Below are 20,527 nucleotides of genomic sequence, written 5' to 3'. Positions count from 1 at the left end.
GAGTGTTCAGAGAGCAGGCGGGTGCACAGAGGACGCCCCTGTGTGAAGGTTTCCCTGGGCACGGAACACCTTGCTGGCCATCAGAGTAGAAGAGTGGTGGCCGCAGCTGCTGCGGGTGAAGTCAGCTGGGAGGAGAGTCCAGCTCAGCACTGGCCAGTAGTAGAATCCAAGCCACGAGTGTCATTCGAAATTTTCTAGTAGCGTGTTTTAAAAAGTAAAAAGAAACAGACAAAATGAATAATGCTTTATTGATTACACCAATATAGTCAAAATATAATGTCAATTTTTATACTGATTAAATAAAAATTGTTATTGATGTGGTTTACATTCTCGCTTTCATATACCGACTCTTTGAAATCCAGTGTGTGTGGTGCAATCCCAGCCGACCTCGATGCGAGCCAGCGACGTTTCGAGTGCTTAACAGCCCACAGAGCAGGTTTCAGACAAGCCACCTATGATGGGGAGGGCACGGAGGCCCTGTCTTGTGTGTGAATGCCTTGTCTCTGGGCCAGATGGGGCAGTGGCTGGATGGTCACCATGTCAACGCAGCTGCTGCTGAGGCTGAAACTTGGCCAAAGTTACTGTATAATCTTAGATGTCTCCCCGATTAAAGGAGATCATGTAATAAGTAATGTTAACATTATTTCAGTTTAAATATAGCCAACAAGCGATGGAGTCCTTCCTGTGTGCCAGGCACTTGCCCAGGCTTGAGGACAACAGTAGTGTTTGAGACATAGACTGTAGGCTCGTCAGAGAACTAGCACATGGATGGTTGGTTGTAAAACAAAATGTGGGGTAGATTCAGGGTCAAGAAGGGCATGTTTTGCCCATTGTCCAGGCAGAGGGGTCTGGTCAGTGCAAAGCTTCTCTTTCAGATTTTACAGCAGAGATTGTAGCGCTTCACTGTGTTTCCTCCTGGTCAAGGGCCTCATCCATCTGGTCACATTATTGGGTCATCTCTGAAATGATTTTAAAGATCAAGGCAGTGCCCTCAAATCTGTGTCAGGAATTGGTACGTGGGGAGCCCAAGGGGGCTCTGGCCAGCACCCCTGGCTCGTTGAGTGGGGAGGGTAAGCATTGCTGCAGCTGGGAGGGCAGGCGAGGGCCACCCCTCTGCCATGCATCTTAGCAGTGTGGCCACCAGAGGGGGATGCTGGAAGCTTCTTTCTTCTGCATTATCGACTGTTCCAAGGAATGTTCCCCTCCCTACTTCCCTTCACTGCACACCCACCACCTGCAGAGAGACCCTAAGACTCATCCACATGGCATTGGTCCCACCATTGTTGAATGGCATCCTAAAAATAGGGAGAAGATATAACAAAATATGTGTCAGCATCTTTCATTTAAGAGTCTAGGGATCTGAGGCTTGGCCAGGTGGAAACGTTTAAAACACTGCTAGGGGCTGTGGACTGGGGGCCTTCTGGGAGGGGAGGATACCTCCCCCCGGCAGGCAGAGGCTCCTTGGTCAGGACTGCCCTGTCCCCCACCCCACCCAAGGGCCAGAGTGGGGACTAGCCTGGCCCTTGTGAAGTCCCTCAGACTCTGCCCCGTGCTGCGTGCCACACGGGTTTGGTTGAACAGTCGGAGCAGGGCATTGGGCTGCGGTGTGCAGATTCCTGGGGTGCGGGAAGGAAAGGCTACCCGGCCAGGGCCCTGTCACAGGGCCCTCACTGTTGCTCTCACTGTTGCTCGCAGCAACTGGGAGAGATTAGTGCAGCTGTTGGATGTCAGTTCTCTGCCCTGGGATGGGCAGGGGCGGGTGGGCTGAGGGGAGAGGAATGTCTGAGCCGGGTGGGGCTCCAGAGGAGAGGTTGTTTGTACTTACTCCTGGCCTCTGGAGACAGAACAGGAAAAAAACGAAGCATGAAATCCCTTTTAAGAAGGAATGCCAGTCTCTCGATTAAAGCACTATAATGAGGAAGGAATTCAGTGTCCCAAGGAAGTGGCCAATTTGAATTGCAGCTTCTCAGCAGGTATTTCGCAGGTTCTGCTGATGGGGTTGCAAGGAGTGGGGGCAGCAGTGTTAAAGAGTGCTTGCTCCCTGCTGAGCTGTGTCAGGCACCAAGGATGCTGCAGGTCACGGCAGTAGCTGGAGTCCACAAACAGCTATCCTCCGAATATACAGAGTGGAGTGAAGCCAGCTGGCTCCTTCCTGGTCGTCTCTGTGACCTCCGGCGAGCGGGGGCTCAGTTTCCCCATCTGGAAAATAGATTCGAAGACTGTTGTAAGGATGAAGGGGGATAATTCACAACCCTCAGGCTGTAACAGATACCAAACAAACTGCTTTCTTCTGATACTATTATATAGGATGCATGTCTTTTTTTAATATTTTAAACCTTCTAACACTTACGTTATTGTTTGTTGTGCCACTCTGTGGCCATCCCATTTTAATGGAATTGAGGAGTTAAATTCCCAGGGCTTCTTCCAAATACGATTTCCTTGACAGAGGACATGAAAGCAATTTGTCCTTCACTGTTTATTTTTATAAAAAGCCATTTTTATCTAGTTTTGCTTCAGTAAAGACTGAGAAACCAAGTCGCTATTTAAATTTGATTTGAGGCCTGCCTCCCAAGTTTTGTAATCCAACTGTGTTGAAAAGCAGATATTTAGGAACTTGAAGGGACCTGACACCTTGAAATAATAGAACCACACATCATTTTCCCCAAGATTGTTGGAGAAAGCTGGAATTCTAAAGAAATCAGTTTTCTGATGTTTGAAATTTGCCAATGCAGTTTTTCAAAAATATGCTTAGCGTCTTAACAACAAAAAAAATTAACCCTTTTTTGCTGATTAGGGAGAGGTCATGTGTCTGCCCTCAGCTGCCGCCCTGGCAGAGTTGATGGAATTATGTAACAGTGAGGAGGCCCCCCAGGAAACACCTGAGTGGTTTATTATCTCTTTAGGCTGCTCTGTTAAGCCTTTTTTGTTGCCTTCAGGGTTTTCCTCTTGTGCTGGAGAGTTAAGGTCACCAGATGATAAAATGTTACTGTAGCAAGCACTGAGGCAGCTAATCTTAAAAGCCACAAGGTTAAGAAGAAAATAAAAAAAGACTTTTGGTGTCCTTGTTTTCTATTTCTATAAATCACATTGCTGATAAATTTGCCTTCAGGCTTGACCCGTAATCTGTAGCATGTATACATGCTCCCTCCTCATTTTAGGACTTCCTGAAGGTTATCTGGGCAACTGCTCCAGTTAGTGATTACAGATTTCAGATTCACATTTCAGGGCTGATGATGCTTTTAATGGTGCTAGTTGTTCCTGATAAGTAACTTAGCCCTACTGTGAGCTGTCACAATGCTGGCTTTATTTGGGGCTGGTTCTTTACCGTTACTCCCTGTAGAGAATGTCCATACCATAATAGCATATTTATCATACCCACATTTCTACCCCAGCTCAGAATTATGTGGTTTTCTTTTTTAAAAAACAAAGAAGAATATCCTGTCTTCTTACAAGGACATTTGCTGTCAAAAGAACAGATATCTCAGTGCCCTGTCTAATTAGTCATGCTCTAACACAGCGAGTTCTCAGTTCAAGGACTTTTTAAAAATTTGATTTTACTTTTTTTTTTTTTTTTTTTAGTACCGAGAGTGAATCTGAGTTTAGACGAGAACATTATTTGTTGCATTAAAGTCCTTTGAGAATTGAAAGGACAAAACCTCAGCCAACCAATGAGCGTGTTTCTTGACCTTTGGGAGCTGGTTCATTCCACCCCTCATCTTGCTGTCCCCTCTGCCTTTGGTGACTCGAGGCATGTGGTCAAGCAGTGGCTGGCAGGGTTAGGTCTCTGTGACTCCAGGACAGAGTGGAGTTCGGCTCTTGTGAGAGTCAGACTTCTCTAACCACAGTAGCATCGTGCTCTTTCCCGCCTTGCAGAAACGTTGGCTAACGTGCTAGAATTCAGGTGTTTTCTGGGTGAAATCGGTTCTTGTGCCTTGCCTTGGGATACAGAGACACTTATTTCTGTGAGCAGTGGTTTGGAGCTCACATATTCTGAGCAACTTCTGTAAGCTGAGGTTGGGCTGAATGTCCATCTTGCATTACATGTGTAATCTCACTGTGAACTGTCATTTGGCAGCTTGTCCACCGAGGAATTTTTTTTTTCCTGAGAATAACCTATTTCCATATGTGATTTTTAAAAGAAAAAGAAAGTTTTGTTTTTAGAAAGGTCGCTGAGGCTTCTTTAAATCCTACAGATACCTTTTCCCCAAAATACATTTACCTTACTGATGGTGAAGTTAGTTTCCATTTGGAAAAGTTACCCTCAGTTTCCAACATAGGGCCATGTCTATTGCCAGAAAATCTAAAGACACCCAATCAGATCTGTACAATTTCCCTCTGGCACATTGTCAAGGTCTCTTGCAAAATGAAGGTTGTCCTGCAGCTCTCCCCTCTCCTGTGACTCTGAGCACAGTTCTACCCCATCTAAATATTTTGTAATCGTGCTCTTGACAGTTCTTGGCAGGGTTGAAATACCCCACAAACCAGGGGTGAGGAGAAAGTCGTGAGGACCACTGGCCAATGCAGGGGTCTTAATGAAGACAGACTTAATACAGCCCAAGTGAGGTTTGCAAATACCCTGGTGCCTACCACTGGCTCTGCATCCAGCAGCTTGGTCCACAGATTGATAATGACCTCCATTGTCCTTGAACAGCTGCTTAGAAACAAGGTTGCGAAGCCTTCTCCCAGGGACCTTGGGAGGGCTGGTTGAACCTGAGTGTTTCTGCCTGATAAAAGATGATCCAAAGGTTTCTGGGTGATGGTTTTCTGCTGGTTTTATTTAAGATCTATCAACAGGTGCTGAATGTGAGGCAGGGAGGCAGGTGTTTTTCTGTGGGTGTTTCTTTCTTCCTTTTAACCAACCTCACGATGTGTGCTTCTGGTTTCAAAGAAGGATTTTTGTTTTCTCTGCCACTTTGGAGCCACTTGGTTGTGAGATGACATTCTGTATCTTTTCAGAAGTGAAGTAGGAATGCATTCATTGAAATCCCACGAAAAAGAAGTTGTGAAGTGTGGCTCCAGACCTTACTTAGCCTCTGTTAGGAAACAGCATGTGTACGGGCTGGGGGAGGGCCCTTTCTCCGAGAGGCAGGTGAAAAGCAGGTGGGACAGGACAGAGGGCTGGCCAGAAGGAACAATAATTTCTCCCCACGTGTCTCAAGATTGCACAGAAGAGTGAGGTCGATTGTGAAGTTCTTTAGAGAAGAGAGAACACATCCATTTGAAATTAAAACTCAGTTTTTCCTGCATTTTCATATCTGCTAAAACGTTCCAGGAAATGGGCTTTTCCTCATTTCTTTTTTCTCCTAGCAGGATAAAATGATGGTTAAATTTGGAATTGCACCTAGCAGTCTTCAAAGCACTTTGTTATCTGTTATTCACTGTGACTGCAGAGATCCCCCTGTTACAGATGAGAAGGGAAACTGAGGCTGGGAGAAGGAAAGGGAAAGAGATTATAAAGATGAGTACAGTATCGGCAGTTTCTATTCTCTGGGAGCTCTAGTAGGCTTGTAACTCAAGATGTTTCCAGATTCTAGATTCTTGCACTTAATTCTCACTATAATTTGTTTCCCAAGCTTGTCTGAGAGTCAGCTGGTGTGCTTATTCATATATAGTCTCTTACACCCTCCTCCAGTTATTCTGATTTCAGCAGGTCTGGGGTGGGATCCGGGAATCTGCCTTTTTAACAGGGTCGTGAGGGGATCTTATCTCAGGCATGTTTGGGAAGTTTTACATAGCTGGCAACTAAAATGCGGACAGTCACACAATCTGAACTCCCCACTCCCACCCTAGTGACTGTGGTCCCTGAGCCCAGCCCCCTGCCCGTCACTGCTCCACAGCCGCCTCCCACAGGGACGCAGAGCTGTGACTGGTACTGGGCAGCTTTGCCGTGTGCTCACCGAGTACCTGCTGCGTGTGAAACTGTCCAGAAAGAGGAGGGATCAGAGAGCGAGTGAGAGAACAGACGGAGAGATGGACACGGAGATAAGTGATGAAGACGCCATGTTGTTAAAAAATCCATTGCTGCCGTAGAGGCACAGCACATTCTGAATCTGACTGCCGTGATAAGAGGCATTCTCCGTTCCCTTTGTCAAACCTACTTACTGATGTCACACTGAGTGTTCACGGCCATTAGGCTACACACGAAGACAGCATCTCAAAACTGGAGAGTGTTCAGGAGGATCTCCGGGGCATGGGGAGGAAGATAGAACTTTTTAAAACCCTATCTTTTAAAAAATTTCTATTTTTATATTTTATAATATACCTGACACATTATATACATACATGCTAATGTATGTTATTTGTATAAATACATATGCAGATATACACACACATACACATTTCTCAGTTAAACAGCAGACAGATATAGGCCACACACTCAAACATTATTTTACTGGTAAGATATGGCACATAGCTCAGGAAGTTTGCAGCTCACGTTTTGCAGCCCACCTGCCCACCTTTTGTAGTTGACTTGCATGCTACCGAGAGTCGGTATTATTTCTTCCCAGCCTGTTAGTGTTAGTAATACTTGTAATCATTTACCGTAATTTAATTAAATTTTATATAAGCCAGTGAAATACTGTTTAAGAAAATAAAAGAAGAGTCTCTGTAGAAACTTAAGTTGGAAAGGCTTGTTTGCATTGCAGATTGGAAAGCATGTTTTTTTATCTGCTGTCAAATTTAGGGTAGGCAAGCTACCTGTGCACAGTTGAGAGAAATAATCGTAAAAATCTAGGATTCTGCTTTAGTTTGGTTTGTGAAAAACCCAAGTTCTTGCTCCACTTAAAGAATCTAAAACTGGAAATCAAAGATGTTGTATTTTGAGTAGGATTCATGCAATAACGATGACGTGGAACTTTAGTCAGTGGAACAAGACTCAAACACGAGTCCTTGGCCCTCCGTAGAAAGTTTGGCGAATGTCTGTACAGTTGTTCTGTATTGTGGTGGGTGGCTTCTGTGAAGTAGCTGTGACTACTGAACCACTGCTCCTAGGATTAGGTTCCTGAGGGTTTCAAGTCACATTTTTGTCAACCGATCAATATATAACCTTGTTTTTCGTGTGTTTCTATTTGAAGGTACCTTATTTAACATACATTGTTGATTTACTAACATCGAACTCAGTGGCCGGCAGCACCATCACTCGTGCCTGGATGAAGCTCGTGTAATGCACGTGCTTTCTTCATAAGGCACGTCACATGGCCTCATTTGCTCAGGGACATCAGACAGCACTTCAATGCTACGCCTGGGGACAATTTAAATATTGACATCACCAGCAAAAAAGGCACAAAAATTCGAAGACCATGGCACAAAATAGATAGCGAAAGGACATTTACTTGCAGAGTGAGAGCTGGAATGAAGGCAGAGCAGTCTCTTCCTACCTCAGCTAGAAGCGTGCGCGTCAGGCAACCCAAGGTTATCACGACTCCGCACATGTCTGTGATGACCGCGGAAGCAGCACAAGTATATTGCGTTTGGATTTACAAATAAATTTTAGCAAGTAGGCAAATTTGTAAATACAGAAGCCACAATAGTAAGGATCATTATTTTATGATATCCATTTGCATTTACATTAAATGCATAATGATGTGTTTCAGACATACCGTGGGTATGTGTTTGGTTAAATACAATATTTAAGGTGTGTATCAATTATTTTATGAGCTCTCCTTTTGACTGGCTTTGATTGGCAAGCCTTCTCTGCCAGCTGGAATCCTGCTGCACCCAGGAGAGGCGTGCTGGGGATGCACGCAGGACTTCAGGTGTGGCCGAGTGACCACAGACTTGTTCGTTCTCACTGACTTTTATCTCACTGGATTGTTCGGATGAAATGAGTACGGGTATGTGTTGCAGCGTCCCAGCATCCAGGACAGTGCACGGCACTAATAAAAATTAATTTAAAACACTCTGCAATACTCTGCACAAATATAGGTAGTAAGTGCTGATTATTACAAGAAGAGTGAATTATTGTAGACTTCGGGGGGAAATACCTGCAGGATCCTTGGGTGACAGGTCTCGCTGCCTTTACACTTGGCCTTGGCTTGGATTTTTCTCCCTCCTCCTCATTCTCGCCTCTCAGGGAAGACATAGACCAACTTCGAGACCCCACAGTGCCCCTGAACTATCTGCGGTTCATCAAGTACCGAACCAGGTGGTGCCAGAGGCGTGAGCGCCCCACCTGCCCTAAGCATAAACCCCACGTTTGTGGAGGCGCCCCGAGCCCCAGCCCCTCGTGTGGTGGGTGTGGTGGAAGCAACACGGTCTTGCTAAGACAGCGGCCCCTTCATGTTCCGTGTGCCACGAGGGCACTCCGTGTAGGGATTTGTCTTCTGGAGTTCTTATAAACTGAGCCCCTACATGCGCCTCTACAGATAGTGGTCTGGACACCGTTAAAGCTCAGGAAAAGAGGCAAAAAAGCCCACTCCGTTAGCCTTTCGTTATGCGATATTTCTCTGTCGTAGACATATTTCAAACATACACAAAGATAGAGAGAACAGCAGGACTCCCCTGTACCCTCATTCAGTTTCAGGAATTATTAGCTCACAGCCAAGTTTGTCCCATCTCTTCCCCAACCCAGATAACTTCAAAACAAATCGAAGGCACCCCATATTTCATTTATAAATACTCATTACATACCTGATTCAGACATTTCTGTCATCTTTCAGTCCGTACAGAGCTTTCAGCTGACGGGTGGCAAGGTGCTGGTTTGGTGACCACGTGGAGTGTGCAGCTGAGCTTGAGCTGGGGGCCTGAAGTGAGGGTGCTAGAAGAGAGGGAGCTCCATCTCCAGGGCAGGAGGGCGGCGCGGAGGCTCTCGGCGGCCTCCAAGGGTCACCCTCCCCTCCGCGTGTGCAGCTCGGAGCCTTGAGCACGTCCTAGCCGGGAAAACAACCTCGCGTAGAGGGGCTGTGTGCGTTCTGCTTCCCTGCTGAATCTGTCTCGTAGCCTGTGACTTAGACCTCTGGAAACGCAGGCATCTGGGCCCGCAGCATGAGGATTTCCAGTCCCTAAAAGTGTTCCGGGTTATTTTGATCCATCCTTTCCCCAGCACCTTGACCGCACTGGTGAGCTCAGCAGAATTCCTTCAAAAGAAGCGTTATGTTGTGCGTGGCTCTGGGAAGCCCATATTCTAAGTGCAGTTGACTGACGACAGGAATCTTGGCGGGGAGAGGAGCCAGCAGAGGTGGCTGGGTGGCGGGAGTGAGCCCTGCCGTGCCCGCCTCAGTGTGATAGGGCAAGCACGGCTTCAAATACCTGGCGCTTCTTTCAGCACTTTGTAAAAGTGAGTCTGGCTGCTTCACGGGTGATTTCGTTATCTCTTTATTTTCAGAGAAGAATTTCAAAGCAAAAAAAGTTTCCATTGTGGTGAATGCAGTGCAAATGTGAGCAAGTTGCTTTACCTCTCTGTAAAATAGGGATACAGAGCCTACCTTAGAGGTTTTGTGAGGACCAGATACATCTGCGTGTGTCGATACACGGAATGATGCGTGGCACGCAGCGCTGTCTGACAGGGCCGTCTGCAGTCGTGGAATCGTGCTACATTTGCACTGCCCAACACGTTTGAGCCCTTACAACGAGGCTGACATGACTGAGGAAATTTTAATTAATTTAAATTTAAACAGCCACGTGTGGCTTTAGTTGCCACTGTATTCATTGCCGGTCTAGGGGATGTTGATAATGTCATAATTATTGTATCATTTTTAATATAGTCCTCAGTGAACACCTAAAAGTCAACACTGGTGTCAATAGCAGAGGCAGTATCGTGAGGTGGTGTTTGCTCTGCATGTGTGTGGCCCAGAACATGTAGGATAGCGAAGATCATCTCTAAAGCGAAGGGTCTTGATTTTGAAGTAGACTGCATTTGTGGAGTCTTTCAAGCATTGTGATAAGTAGGAGTGACAGCAAGAAGTCGGGCTCACATTTCTTCTTCACTTCTTACTGGCTATACTCCCTCAGTCACGTTGCTTAACACTTTTGATTCGCAGTGTTTTCATCTGTAAGATGAGGGTCGTGACATGTACCTGCCTGCCAGGGTTGCCATACTTGCTACCCTGGCAGGGTGCCTTGCACTTAGTATGGGCTCAGTAGATGAGAGCTATGCTTGTCTTTCAGATAGTGATGATGATAATATCACAATTGAATACACAATCACTGTCACTTCTAATTCAGTTGGAGAATTTAAAATAATCGTTTTATCCCTATCAGATGCCAGGGATGCTGATGTGATTGCTCTAGATGCTACATAAATGTATGCTTTTTTGACTTTTTAAACATTTACACAGTAATTAGAATCCATTGAGCTAAGGGAGGGAGAAGACTTCTCCCTCTGATCCCTCTGTCTACACTGCGTGATTTGGGTAAGAACAAGCAGGTCTGCAACGGTGGCTTCAGGTTCCCAGCTGTCTTTTCGTGGTGTAGACGTTGGATGTTTGGGTCATATGTACATCTTGTGCTGCCTGCGAAGATTTGATACCCAGAAGTTGGTAGAATATAATTTTTATTTTAAAAAAAGGAAGTTCTGGTGCTAACCATGCAGACTGGATTCTTGATACCCTATCATTTTTATTTTGTTCAGTTCAAATGAAGCAACAAAAAAAGTAATAAGGCTAATGGACAGTGGAAACTTCTACTCAGCTGCCTCCTCATACCTTGTCCCTCTCTTCTCTTAGATGTGACATTTGCTGCGTCACCTTCCGAACACATCGGGGACTGCTGCGCCACAATGCACTCGTCCACAAACAGCTTCCCAGGGATGCAATGGGAAGGCCTTTCATACAGAACAACCCCTCGATTCCTGCTGGCTTCCATGACTTAGGATTCACTGACTTCTCCTGTAGGAAGTTTCCTCGCATTTCTCAGGTATTCTGATCAGCTCGTGCAACCACTGGCAGCTGCCTCCATGGTCCACATAGTTGGACTAAACTTCCTTAGCTGCAGGTTTCCTGTCCTTAAAATATTGTCGGTTGGTATTTGTCTTTTTCATTACACCTTTGCTCTTACAATTCAGCTTGGCCCTTTCAGTCTTCTTGGCTTGTTGGGTTAAGAGGGATGGGTGGTCTTTATTTGGGGTTGAATTTCCTATTAGCTTGCCTGTGAATCTAGCTCATCAGTGCCTTCTGCTTGTTCTTGGGGCTTTGGCATTTAAAGTTGTGAATTGTAAACCATCCCAACCCTATCATAATTTCAATTTGCATTTTTAAAAATCTTTATTATTTGCATTACAGATAAATATTTCCAATATTGTAGTTTCTATTAAAAATGATTTGGGTCATTGTTGACCTGAGTAAGAAAGAAACCCTATTTGTTCTCTGCTTATAAAGCTGCAGTCCCCAAACCCAGGGCCACAGGTCGGTACTGGTCTGTGGCCTATTAGGAACTGGGCTGCACAGCAGGAGGTGAGTGGCAGGGCTAGGGAGGGAAGCTTCATCTGTATTTGCAGCCACTCCCCATAGCTCACCATTCCCTCCCATCCCCCCACTCCCTCGCTTCCGTGGAAAAATTGTCTTACATGAAACCAGTCCCTGGTGCTGGGGGACAGACCGCTGTTATAAAGCATCTACTAAAATCACTTTGAAATTATTTTTTTCCACTTTTTAAAATTGAGATGGAAGGTGTCAACAGTGAAACTCTTCAAGTGCACAAACCTCACGCTCAATGGATTGTTCCGTATGTGCACACCCATGCAGCCCCTGATGACCTTCCCTCATGCCCCTCCCAGGCAATGTCCCCTCTCCCACAGTCACAGATGTAGCCCGTTCTCCAGCCTCTGTCACCACCAGTTAGTTTTGCAAGGTACCCACTTTTTTTAACCAAAGTCCTTTTTATTATTCCCACTATAACAATCAATTGTAACAGCCACTTGGTTTTCCGAAGACTTTTCTCTCAACAGACATTTCATTCCAAGCAAAAAGAAATAAAAATAGACAAATACATATTTTGCCAATGTAAGTAATGAGCTACCACTGTCAGTTACCAATACCTTATATCCTAAGTGGGCCAGATTCCTATCTTGAAGAGTTATTTTCTGGAAATCTTTTTTTTTTTTTTTTAATTTCAGAATATTACAGGGGTACAAATGTTTCGGTTACATGAATTGCTTTTGTATCCTTTGAGTCAAAGTTATAAGTGAAGGCACCCATTTTTAAAAAGAATTAATTCTACCTTCATGATATTGTTACTTAAATGTACTTTGGTCCTCTGGTGAGATACCCCCGGGGAGTGACGCCATTCATCAAACAAACATGATTCTTAACATGCTTTGTGGCTTTCCTTACTCATTCTGGGGTTAGCAAGCAAGCAGTCACCCCCTTTTGTATTATGGAGAAAGGCTGTATACTGGGGCAATCGTACAACAAATACTTCTTGCATTTCTGTTTAGTGATTTCTTTCTCAATCCTCACCTTTGTGCCCTTTTTTTGCCGGTGTTTTCCACACAGGCCTGGTGTGAAACAAACCTGCGAAGGTGCATCAGCGAGCAGCACCGCTTCGTCTGTGACACCTGCGACAAGGCGTTCCCCATGTTCTCCTCGCTCACCCTGCACAAGCAGACCCACGTTGCTGCGGACCAGGGCCAGGAGAAACTGCAGGCCAAGACCCTGCCTGGTGACGCCCCGGACCAAAAGATCTTCCTGGCCTTTCTGGGCCTGCAGCACACCAAAGACATCAGGCCTGCCCCCACCGAGGAGCCCCTGCCAGATGACAACCAAGCAATACAGCTCCAGACACTCAAGTGTCAGCTACCTCAGGACCCCGGCTGCACCAGCGTGCTGAGTCTGTCTCCTTTCGAAGCTGCTTCCCTGGGCGGTTCTCTCACGGTCCTCCCTGCAACCAAGGAGAGCATGAAGCATCTGTCCCTGCAGCCCTTCCAGAAGGGCTTCATCATCCAGCCGGACAGTAGCATCGTGGTCAAGCCCATCTCTGGAGAGTCAGCCATCGAGCTGGCCGACATCCAGCAGATTCTGAAGATGGCGGCCTCGGCTCCCCCTCAGATCAGTCTTCCGCCTCTCTCCAAGGCCCCTGCCGCCCCCCTGCAGGCGATTGTCAAGCACATGCCCCCTCTGAAGCCAAAGCCCCTGGTCACGCCACGGACGGTGGTGGCCACCTCCACGCCCCCGCCTCTCATCAATGCCCAGCAGGCCTCGCCCGGCTGCATCAGCCCCAGCCTCCCGCCGCCACCCCTGAAGCTCCTCAAAGGCTCGGTGGAGGCGGCCTCCAACGCGCACCTGCTGCAGTCCAAGTCCGGGGCCCCGCCAAACGCAGCCACGCAGCTCTTCCTGCAGCAGCCGCGGGTGGATCTGCCCAGCCAGCCTGAGATGAAGACGCAGTTGGAGCAGGACAGTATCATCGAGGCCCTGCTGCCGCTGAGCATGGAGGCCAAGATCAAGCAAGAGATCACCGAGGGGGAGCTCAAGGCCATCATGACAGCGCCCGGTGGCAAGAAGACGCCCGCCATGCGCAAGGTGCTCTACCCCTGCCGCTTCTGCAACCAGGTGTTCGCCTTCTCCGGGGTGCTGCGCGCCCACGTGCGCTCCCACCTGGGCATCTCGCCGTACCAGTGCAACATCTGCGACTACATCGCCGCCGACAAGGCCGCGCTCATCCGCCACCTGCGCACTCACAGTGGGGAGCGGCCCTACATCTGCAAGATCTGCCACTACCCCTTCACCGTCAAGGCCAACTGCGAGCGGCATCTGCGCAAGAAGCACCTCAAGGCCACCCGCAAGGACATCGAGAAAAACATCGAGTACGTGAGCAGCACCGCGGCGGAGCTGGTGGACGCCTTCTGCGCCCCGGACACCGTGTGCCGGCTGTGCGGGGAGGACCTGAAGCACTACCGCGCCCTGCGCATCCACATGCGCACGCACTGCGGCCGCGGCCTGGGTGGCGGCCACAAGGGCCGCAAACCCTTCGAGTGCAAGGAGTGCAGCGCCGCCTTCGCGGCCAAGCGCAACTGCATCCACCACATCCTCAAGCAACACCTGCACGTGCCGGAGCACGACATCGAGAGCTATGTGCTGGCGGCCGATGGTGGCCTGGGCCCCGGGGAGGCGCCGGCGGCCGAAGCCTCCGGGAGGGGCGAGGAGGGAGGCTGCACTGCCTTTGGGGACCGCAAGCCCCTCGCAGCCTTCTCGGAGCCCCAAAATGGCTTTCTTCACGGGGGCCCCACCCAGCCTCTGTCTCCTCACGTCCCGGTCAAGTTGGAGCCCCCCAGTGGCTTTGCAGTGGACTTCAACGAGCCCCTGGACTTTTCTCAGAAGGGCCTGGCTCTGGTCCAAGTGAAGCAGGAAAACGTCTCCTTCCTGAGCTCTTCTACCCTGGTCCCCTATGACTGTTCCATGGAGCCCATCGACCTGTCCATCCCCAAGAACTTCAGGAAAGGCGATAAGGATACAGATGCTCCCAGCGAAGCCAAGAAGCCTGACCAGGATGCAGGGAGCGGTGAGCAGCCCTCTCCTTGTCCACCACCCTGCCCTTCCCTGCCAGCGACTTTGGGACCCAGTGGGATCCTGGAAAGCCCCTCAAGCCCTGCAGCGGCTGTTACAACAGCCACTGCCCTGGAACCGCACGCTCAGCCCCTCCAGGGCTCCGTTCAGCTGGCCGTGCCCATCTACTCCTCAGCTCTTGTCAGTAGCCCATCCCTCTTGGGCAACTCAACCCTCCTGAGCAGCCCAGCCTTGCTACGGCCACTGCGGCCAAAGCCCCCCCTGCTCTTGCCAAAGCCCCCCGTGACCGAAGAGCTGCCCCCACTGGCCTCCATCGCCCAAATCATCTCATCCGTGTCCTCGGCCCCCACCCTGCTGAAAACCAAGGTGGCAGAACCGGGACCCAGGAGCACTGGGAGTAACATGGCTTCTGATGGTTTAGGAGGCTCTGTCCCCAAAGCCACCACCGCCCCCACCACAAGCCCAAAAGAGTCCACCGACCCACCCCCTCCTGCCAGCAGCCCAGAGGTGGCCTCACCCACGGAGCAGGGGCCAGGTGGCTCATCAAAGAAGAGGGGCCGGAAAAGGGGGACAAGGAGCCGGCCCCGAGCCAACAGCGGCGGGGTGGACCTAGACTCCAGTGGGGAGTTTGCTAGCATTGAGAAGATGCTGGCCACCACAGACACCAACAAGTTCAGTCCATTTCTGCAGACCACAGAGGAGGATGCTCAGGATGAGGTGGCCGCTGACCACCATGGGCCCAGTGATGAAGAGCAGGGCAGCCCCCCAGAAGACAAGCTGAGGGCAAAGCGGAACTCCTACACCAACTGCCTGCAGAAGATCAACTGCCCCCACTGTCCCCGGGTCTTTCCTTGGGCCAGCTCCCTGCAGAGGCACATGCTCACACACACTGGTAAGAGGGCCCTCTGGGCTCCCAGGCGGTGAGTCCTACTTCCTGGGGGTGGGGGGGGCTGTGCTCCAGCCAGCAGGAGAGCAAGGGATGGGGTGGAAAGCGAGGGGCCCTTCTCCCAACTCTGTTCTCTCCTAGCTTCGATTCTTCCTCGGTGTCTGAGGCCACAGCTGCCTGATGGTACTGTGAGTTTTTCTCATGTGCTCTTAGTACCCACAGTGGCCTGTGTCCATGGGCTGAGCCCTCCCAGGGCTGCTGGTGAAGGGAAGTGTTCAGCATGGGGTGTTTGCAGTGAGAGTGGTCGTAGGCCCTCGGATCACTCACATCCATCCACCCCATCCCTCTTGGAAAAGGTAGTGAGATTATCTACTGGTTAAGCATGGAGCTGGCTCCAGAGAGTCGGGACTTTGTATCAAGGTATTGGGGCATAATGAGCTCGGTGCTTTGACACAAGACATTCCATCTGGTGTCCTCAGTGCAGCTATTTAAGTTTTGATCACTCTGTGAAATTATTTTGGCTGCCATATATTCTTAAAGAGAAATATTGCAAATTGTAACGTTGGTCATTTTCTTTCGGTTCGCTAAGGTGGTCACATCTTCCCCTGTTTATTGTGAAAATTGGCGATGGGTGGTGGTAGAATTATTTTTTAAATTTTCTTTGTACTAAAATTGTCAGCTATTCTGGAGAAACACCCAAGTATAAATAATAATCTAAGTAACAGACGTAAATTGCCGAAAAGTTATCCGAAAAGTATTGTTCAGGCCAAGTGGGGTCACTCACACGTGTAATCCCAGCACTTCGGGAGGCTGACTGGCGAGGATCGCTTGGGCCCAGGAGTTTGAGACTAGCCTGGGTAATACAGTGAGAGCCTGTCTCTACAAAAAAATGTTTTCAAAAATTAGCGGGGCATGGTGGCACACACCTGTCATCCCAGCTTCTCAGGAGGCTGAGGTTGGAGGATCATTTGAGCCCATGAGGTCCAGGCTGCAGTGAGCTGTGATTGTGCCACTAGCCTGGGTGACAGAGTGAGACCTTGTCTCTAATAAAAATAAAAATTGTTATATATTTTTTAAAAATATTGTTTCAATGTCAATTTCTAGAAGTTGATTTTTAAAGAGAAGATTAGGATAGGAAAATACTTAAAATAATTTTATACCTGGTACTTCTGATATTCAAATGGCTATACAACTCCCATCTTAATTACAATTTTCTGAATATTCTCATAGGACTTACATCATCAAATAAGGGTAAATTAAGATTTTTTTTTTTTTACCCTTCTGGAGTTTACAACCCAAATGTTAATAAATAGATGGGACCTAAAACCAAATGGCACTGCACGTATGGTGTAGGATTGCCAGATAAAATACAGTTAAATTTGAATGTCAGATAAACATGAAATAATTTGTTACTATTATCTCAAATATTGCATGGAAAGTAATTACGTTAAAAATTATTTAGCGTTTATCTGGCATTCAAATTTAACTGGACATCCTGGATTTTTACTTGCTGACTATGGCAACCCCAGAGAATCAGAGAGTTTATAGCGGTATGGGGAGGGGAAGGTAGTGGGAATTCAGTGTGAACAATGCACTGTGCCCAAATGGAAACACGTCGTTTAGGGTTGATGATCCTGCGGAGCTTTGAAAAGCTCGTAGAAAGCTGTTTCTGCTATGCAAGGTGCAATAGCAGGAAGGGTGCAGAGTGGAGCCGGGGGAGGGAAGGAAAGCTGGGAGTCGTGGCTGGGAGGGTTGGGGTCTCTAAGGCCACACCTGTGGCGAGAGATTGCCACATAGACGCGGCATTTCTCTCTCGTTTGGTGGAGACTCAAATCCAGGAGTCGATTGGTAGCAAACGAGGAGTGCCTGTCCAGGGACACCTCACTTCACGGGAACCAGGATTTCTATCAATAGATTCATAAAATACATACTGCCTTTTCAGGCTGTCATTTTCTTCCCGTTGAAATGATTTAAGCCTGACAAAGTAAAGTAACCCTTCTAATGACAACAGCAGTTCAGGAAGGCAAAGGCATCTTTAAGAGAAGGTGGCCCACTCAGCAGTCTCTTTGGCTACGCATTTTCGGAGACACCTGTTTGTTGCCCGCCGAGAGTCTGTGGAGAAGTGAGTCTTTCTGTTACCGCTTTTCAGAGAGCAGATGGTCTGGATCTGATGGCCGGCCTGGCTCTTGCCCGCCCTCCTGCTCCCAGTCTCCCTGCACCTCCCCGCCTCCCAGACAAGAGGCCTGTGCTTAGTGGCTACTGTGCGCATTTTCCCCAGATGAGGCCACTCATTCTCCGACGTTTCTATTCCCAGCAAACGGATGGTCTCCCTAAGGGGACTGGAGCGGCCAGTATTTGCTTTCAAGAGTTGTGCCTGTGTCTTTCAGATGACTAACGGGCATTCCCACCTGTGGCTCCACTCAGGATTACTTGGCTTTTGATGCCAAAACGTCAGTGTTGGTTTAAAGTTTGGTAGCGTCTGGAAGCGGGAGGTTCGTGTAAGAAGGCACGGGGTGGATGTAAATGTGAGTCCGCTCTGCCTCTTCTTCCTTCAGAGTTGCTGATAACCTTAATAGATGCGAATGTTTTGGCCCCATCCCTGACGCCCTATCTTGATCACGACAGTCCTGCGAGGGCCATGTTGTCCGCATCTCGCCAGGAGGAAATCGAGGCTTGGGTGGGGAGGCTGAAAAACCCGCCTGCAGTCGTTGGGAACGAGGAGGAGAGCTACAGTTCAAGCCAGGGTGGAGTTCCCTGCAGCTGCCCCAGGGTCAGGGTGCATGTGGCCACCTGGTCCTCCGTGTGAAGGTGGACAGGTTGCACCTTCTGTGCCTCCCTGTGTCCGCACCTGTCCGCATGCAGAAGATTGGGGAGTGGTTTGAGATAGAGGAGGAATGTCGCTACGGACCAGAATGCTGTTAGCTAACTCGGGACTTGACGACTACGGACTTGTTAGCCACACGCACAGACACTGTTGAAAGGCCGGTGCCCACTGGGCTCCGTTAATTTCCTTTGCTGTGCTTCGCTGTTCAGCTTCTAGGGACAGTCTCAGGGTCACCTCTATTAAATCACGTTATACTGAGTGTCCTGTGCCAGTGAGTGAGAACATTTTACATTCATCGAGCGTTAGAACTGGAAGGAGCCGAGGAAATCACGTGAGCGGCCCCTCTCGCCACAGAGCTGACCTTCTCCTGGTGGGCGGCTCTGCTGTCGCTCAGAGCTCTGCGGACCCCTGGCTCCCTAGGCGAGACTGAAGAGAACAGAAGTTAAACCCTGACTCTGCAACCACCCTGCAGACAAAGGCGTTATACAGGGAAGACGTTTTTTGTTTTTAAGTGTGGTATTAACATCCAGCCGAGGTCCAGCCCGAAGTGTTGAGCCGTGTCCGGTTTTAGACTGCGTTTTAAGCACACTGTCTATCCCTTGAGGTCAGCGTTCTCTCAGCAAATTCATGGAGTTACCCTACTTTGTCTCACACACGTGACCTGCGGTCCAGCCACCCCACAGAGGCCAGCAAGAAGTAGACCGATGTTAAGTGTCCAGCGAGGGGCCCCCTGCTGGCCGCAGGCAAGGCGTGCAAGGCCCCAGCCCTTTCCCGCTCTGGGCTCAGGCTCCAGGGACTGTGTCTGATGAGGAAGCTGGCGTGGCCATCATCTTTTCACACCCCTGGCACGGTCCCCACACACACCTGCCTTTCCACCTTCCACTCCTCTCCAGCTTTCTCCCAGCCCGCAGCTTCCTGCTGATGGGGACAGTTCCTGGTTCCTTACCTTTCTCTCCCTGAACGTGCCACCCCCTCACGAGACAAAAGCGCACTGTCCTGCCTTTACCTCTTGGGAGCATCTTGTGTGTTTTTAGGCCGCAGGTGGAGGAGGGAGTGCCAGAAAACACAGCCCGCCCGTTCCGGCCTCTGTCCTAATTTGCTTCCTCCTTCCCTTTGCTCCGGTTCCTCGTCCCACAGTGACGAAGCTGGGACCCTGGAACGTCCGTTCGGGCTCCCCTGCTTACTCACTGTCTCGTGGACAGACGCCTTGAGCTCTTCTCCTTGACAGTGCTCCTCTCACCCTCCCAGTGCTAATGGGCAACGAGCATCGGAGTTGAAATCCGGGAGTCCAAACCTGAGTGCAGAGAGCTCCTCCCACACCAGTTGTATTTGGCTATTTTTAACTTTGTTAAGTGGCAGCTTTGACCATTTTTACCCAGCTCCAGGTACACCTCTGCCAAATACAGAGAGAGAAAATACCCAAAGAAAGGCGCCTTCACAGGAGGGTGGCGGAGGGAAGGAGAGGAAGCCGGCAGGGGGCGGAGTCGGGGGGGCCATCAAGTTGTGTCATCATCTTAAAAAAAAAAAAAAACAGAAGTAACTTCCAGGTTTTCCTTCCTTGTTATAACCCACATTTCTAACCCTGATTTTCTTTGAAACGTGAAGAGTGACATTTTCAGTTCTGCGTTCTTGGTCTCAGTGGCCAAGGTCACGATCTCAGCACACTTATTCTTGCTGTTTACTGTTCCCTTGCTCTTTCCCGTGTCGGATAATACCGTGTAGCATAAGTTGCCTGTCTTCCTTTCTTGTCTGTCCTGTGAATATGAAAGCTGGTTGGCTGATAGTTCTAACACTCACATTGTGGAGGGGCGGCAATGTCTTAGGCCTTGGATACACAGGTCACTCTTTGTGGGTACATTTTGGGAAGCTTCCTAATTGGATGTGATATTCTGGCATCATTAAATTTTCTCCTGAATTTAGCATTCATAGGAATCTTCATCACGGGATGTCAGCCTGACTGTCCTAACCAATCGTGTAGGTGACACATTCGCTGGTGTGAAAATCACAGAGTAAATCGTGTAATGGGTGGCAGCGAGAAAGCCGTTTTCTTTGAAATCAGGAATCCTATCACAGCAGGGTCTGTCTCGTTTTCCCCTGGGCCTGGTTTCCTTCCTCTCCACCTGTTCAGACTCAGAGAAGCTGCAGTGTTGCCTTCTAACAATAAAACCCTTTAACAATAAAATGTTAAAGGAAAAGTGTTTTATTCTTACTTGAAATTATTAAATAGTATGTTCCATTTTTGGTGAAAAGCAAGAAGTAATTTGAAAGATGCACCACGAACATGGAAATATTTTACAAACTAGTCACTCAAAAGTGTGATATGTATTTTTTTAATGTGTTTTTTATACATTTAGCAGAAAACACCTGCAGAACTATATGAGG

At 48.6% G+C, this 20,527-nt stretch overlaps 1 protein-coding gene across 2 annotated transcripts in view; it reads left to right on the top strand.

The window, feature by feature from the left end:
• The window catches only part of RREB1 (ras responsive element binding protein 1), a 70,964-nt gene that overhangs the window by 37,565 nt on the left and 12,872 nt on the right, over window positions 1–20,527 (top strand). For both annotated transcript variants that reach the window (XM_012647006.1, XM_012647005.1), the window contains exons 8-9: window positions 10,662–10,851; window positions 12,429–15,327. In XM_012647006.1, coding sequence (XP_012502460.1) covers window positions 10,662–10,851; window positions 12,429–15,327 — 3,089 coding nt within the window. The remainder of the gene's footprint in view (window positions 1–10,661; window positions 10,852–12,428; window positions 15,328–20,527) is intronic.

This window comes from Propithecus coquereli, unplaced genomic scaffold, assembly GCF_000956105.1.
Source record: "Propithecus coquereli isolate 6110/MARCELLA unplaced genomic scaffold, Pcoq_1.0 Scaffold253, whole genome shotgun sequence".
NCBI classification, from domain to species: domain Eukaryota; kingdom Metazoa; phylum Chordata; class Mammalia; order Primates; family Indriidae; genus Propithecus; species Propithecus coquereli.
Note: the sequence above shows the minus strand (reverse complement) of the source record. Positions and strands in the feature narration are given on the sequence as shown.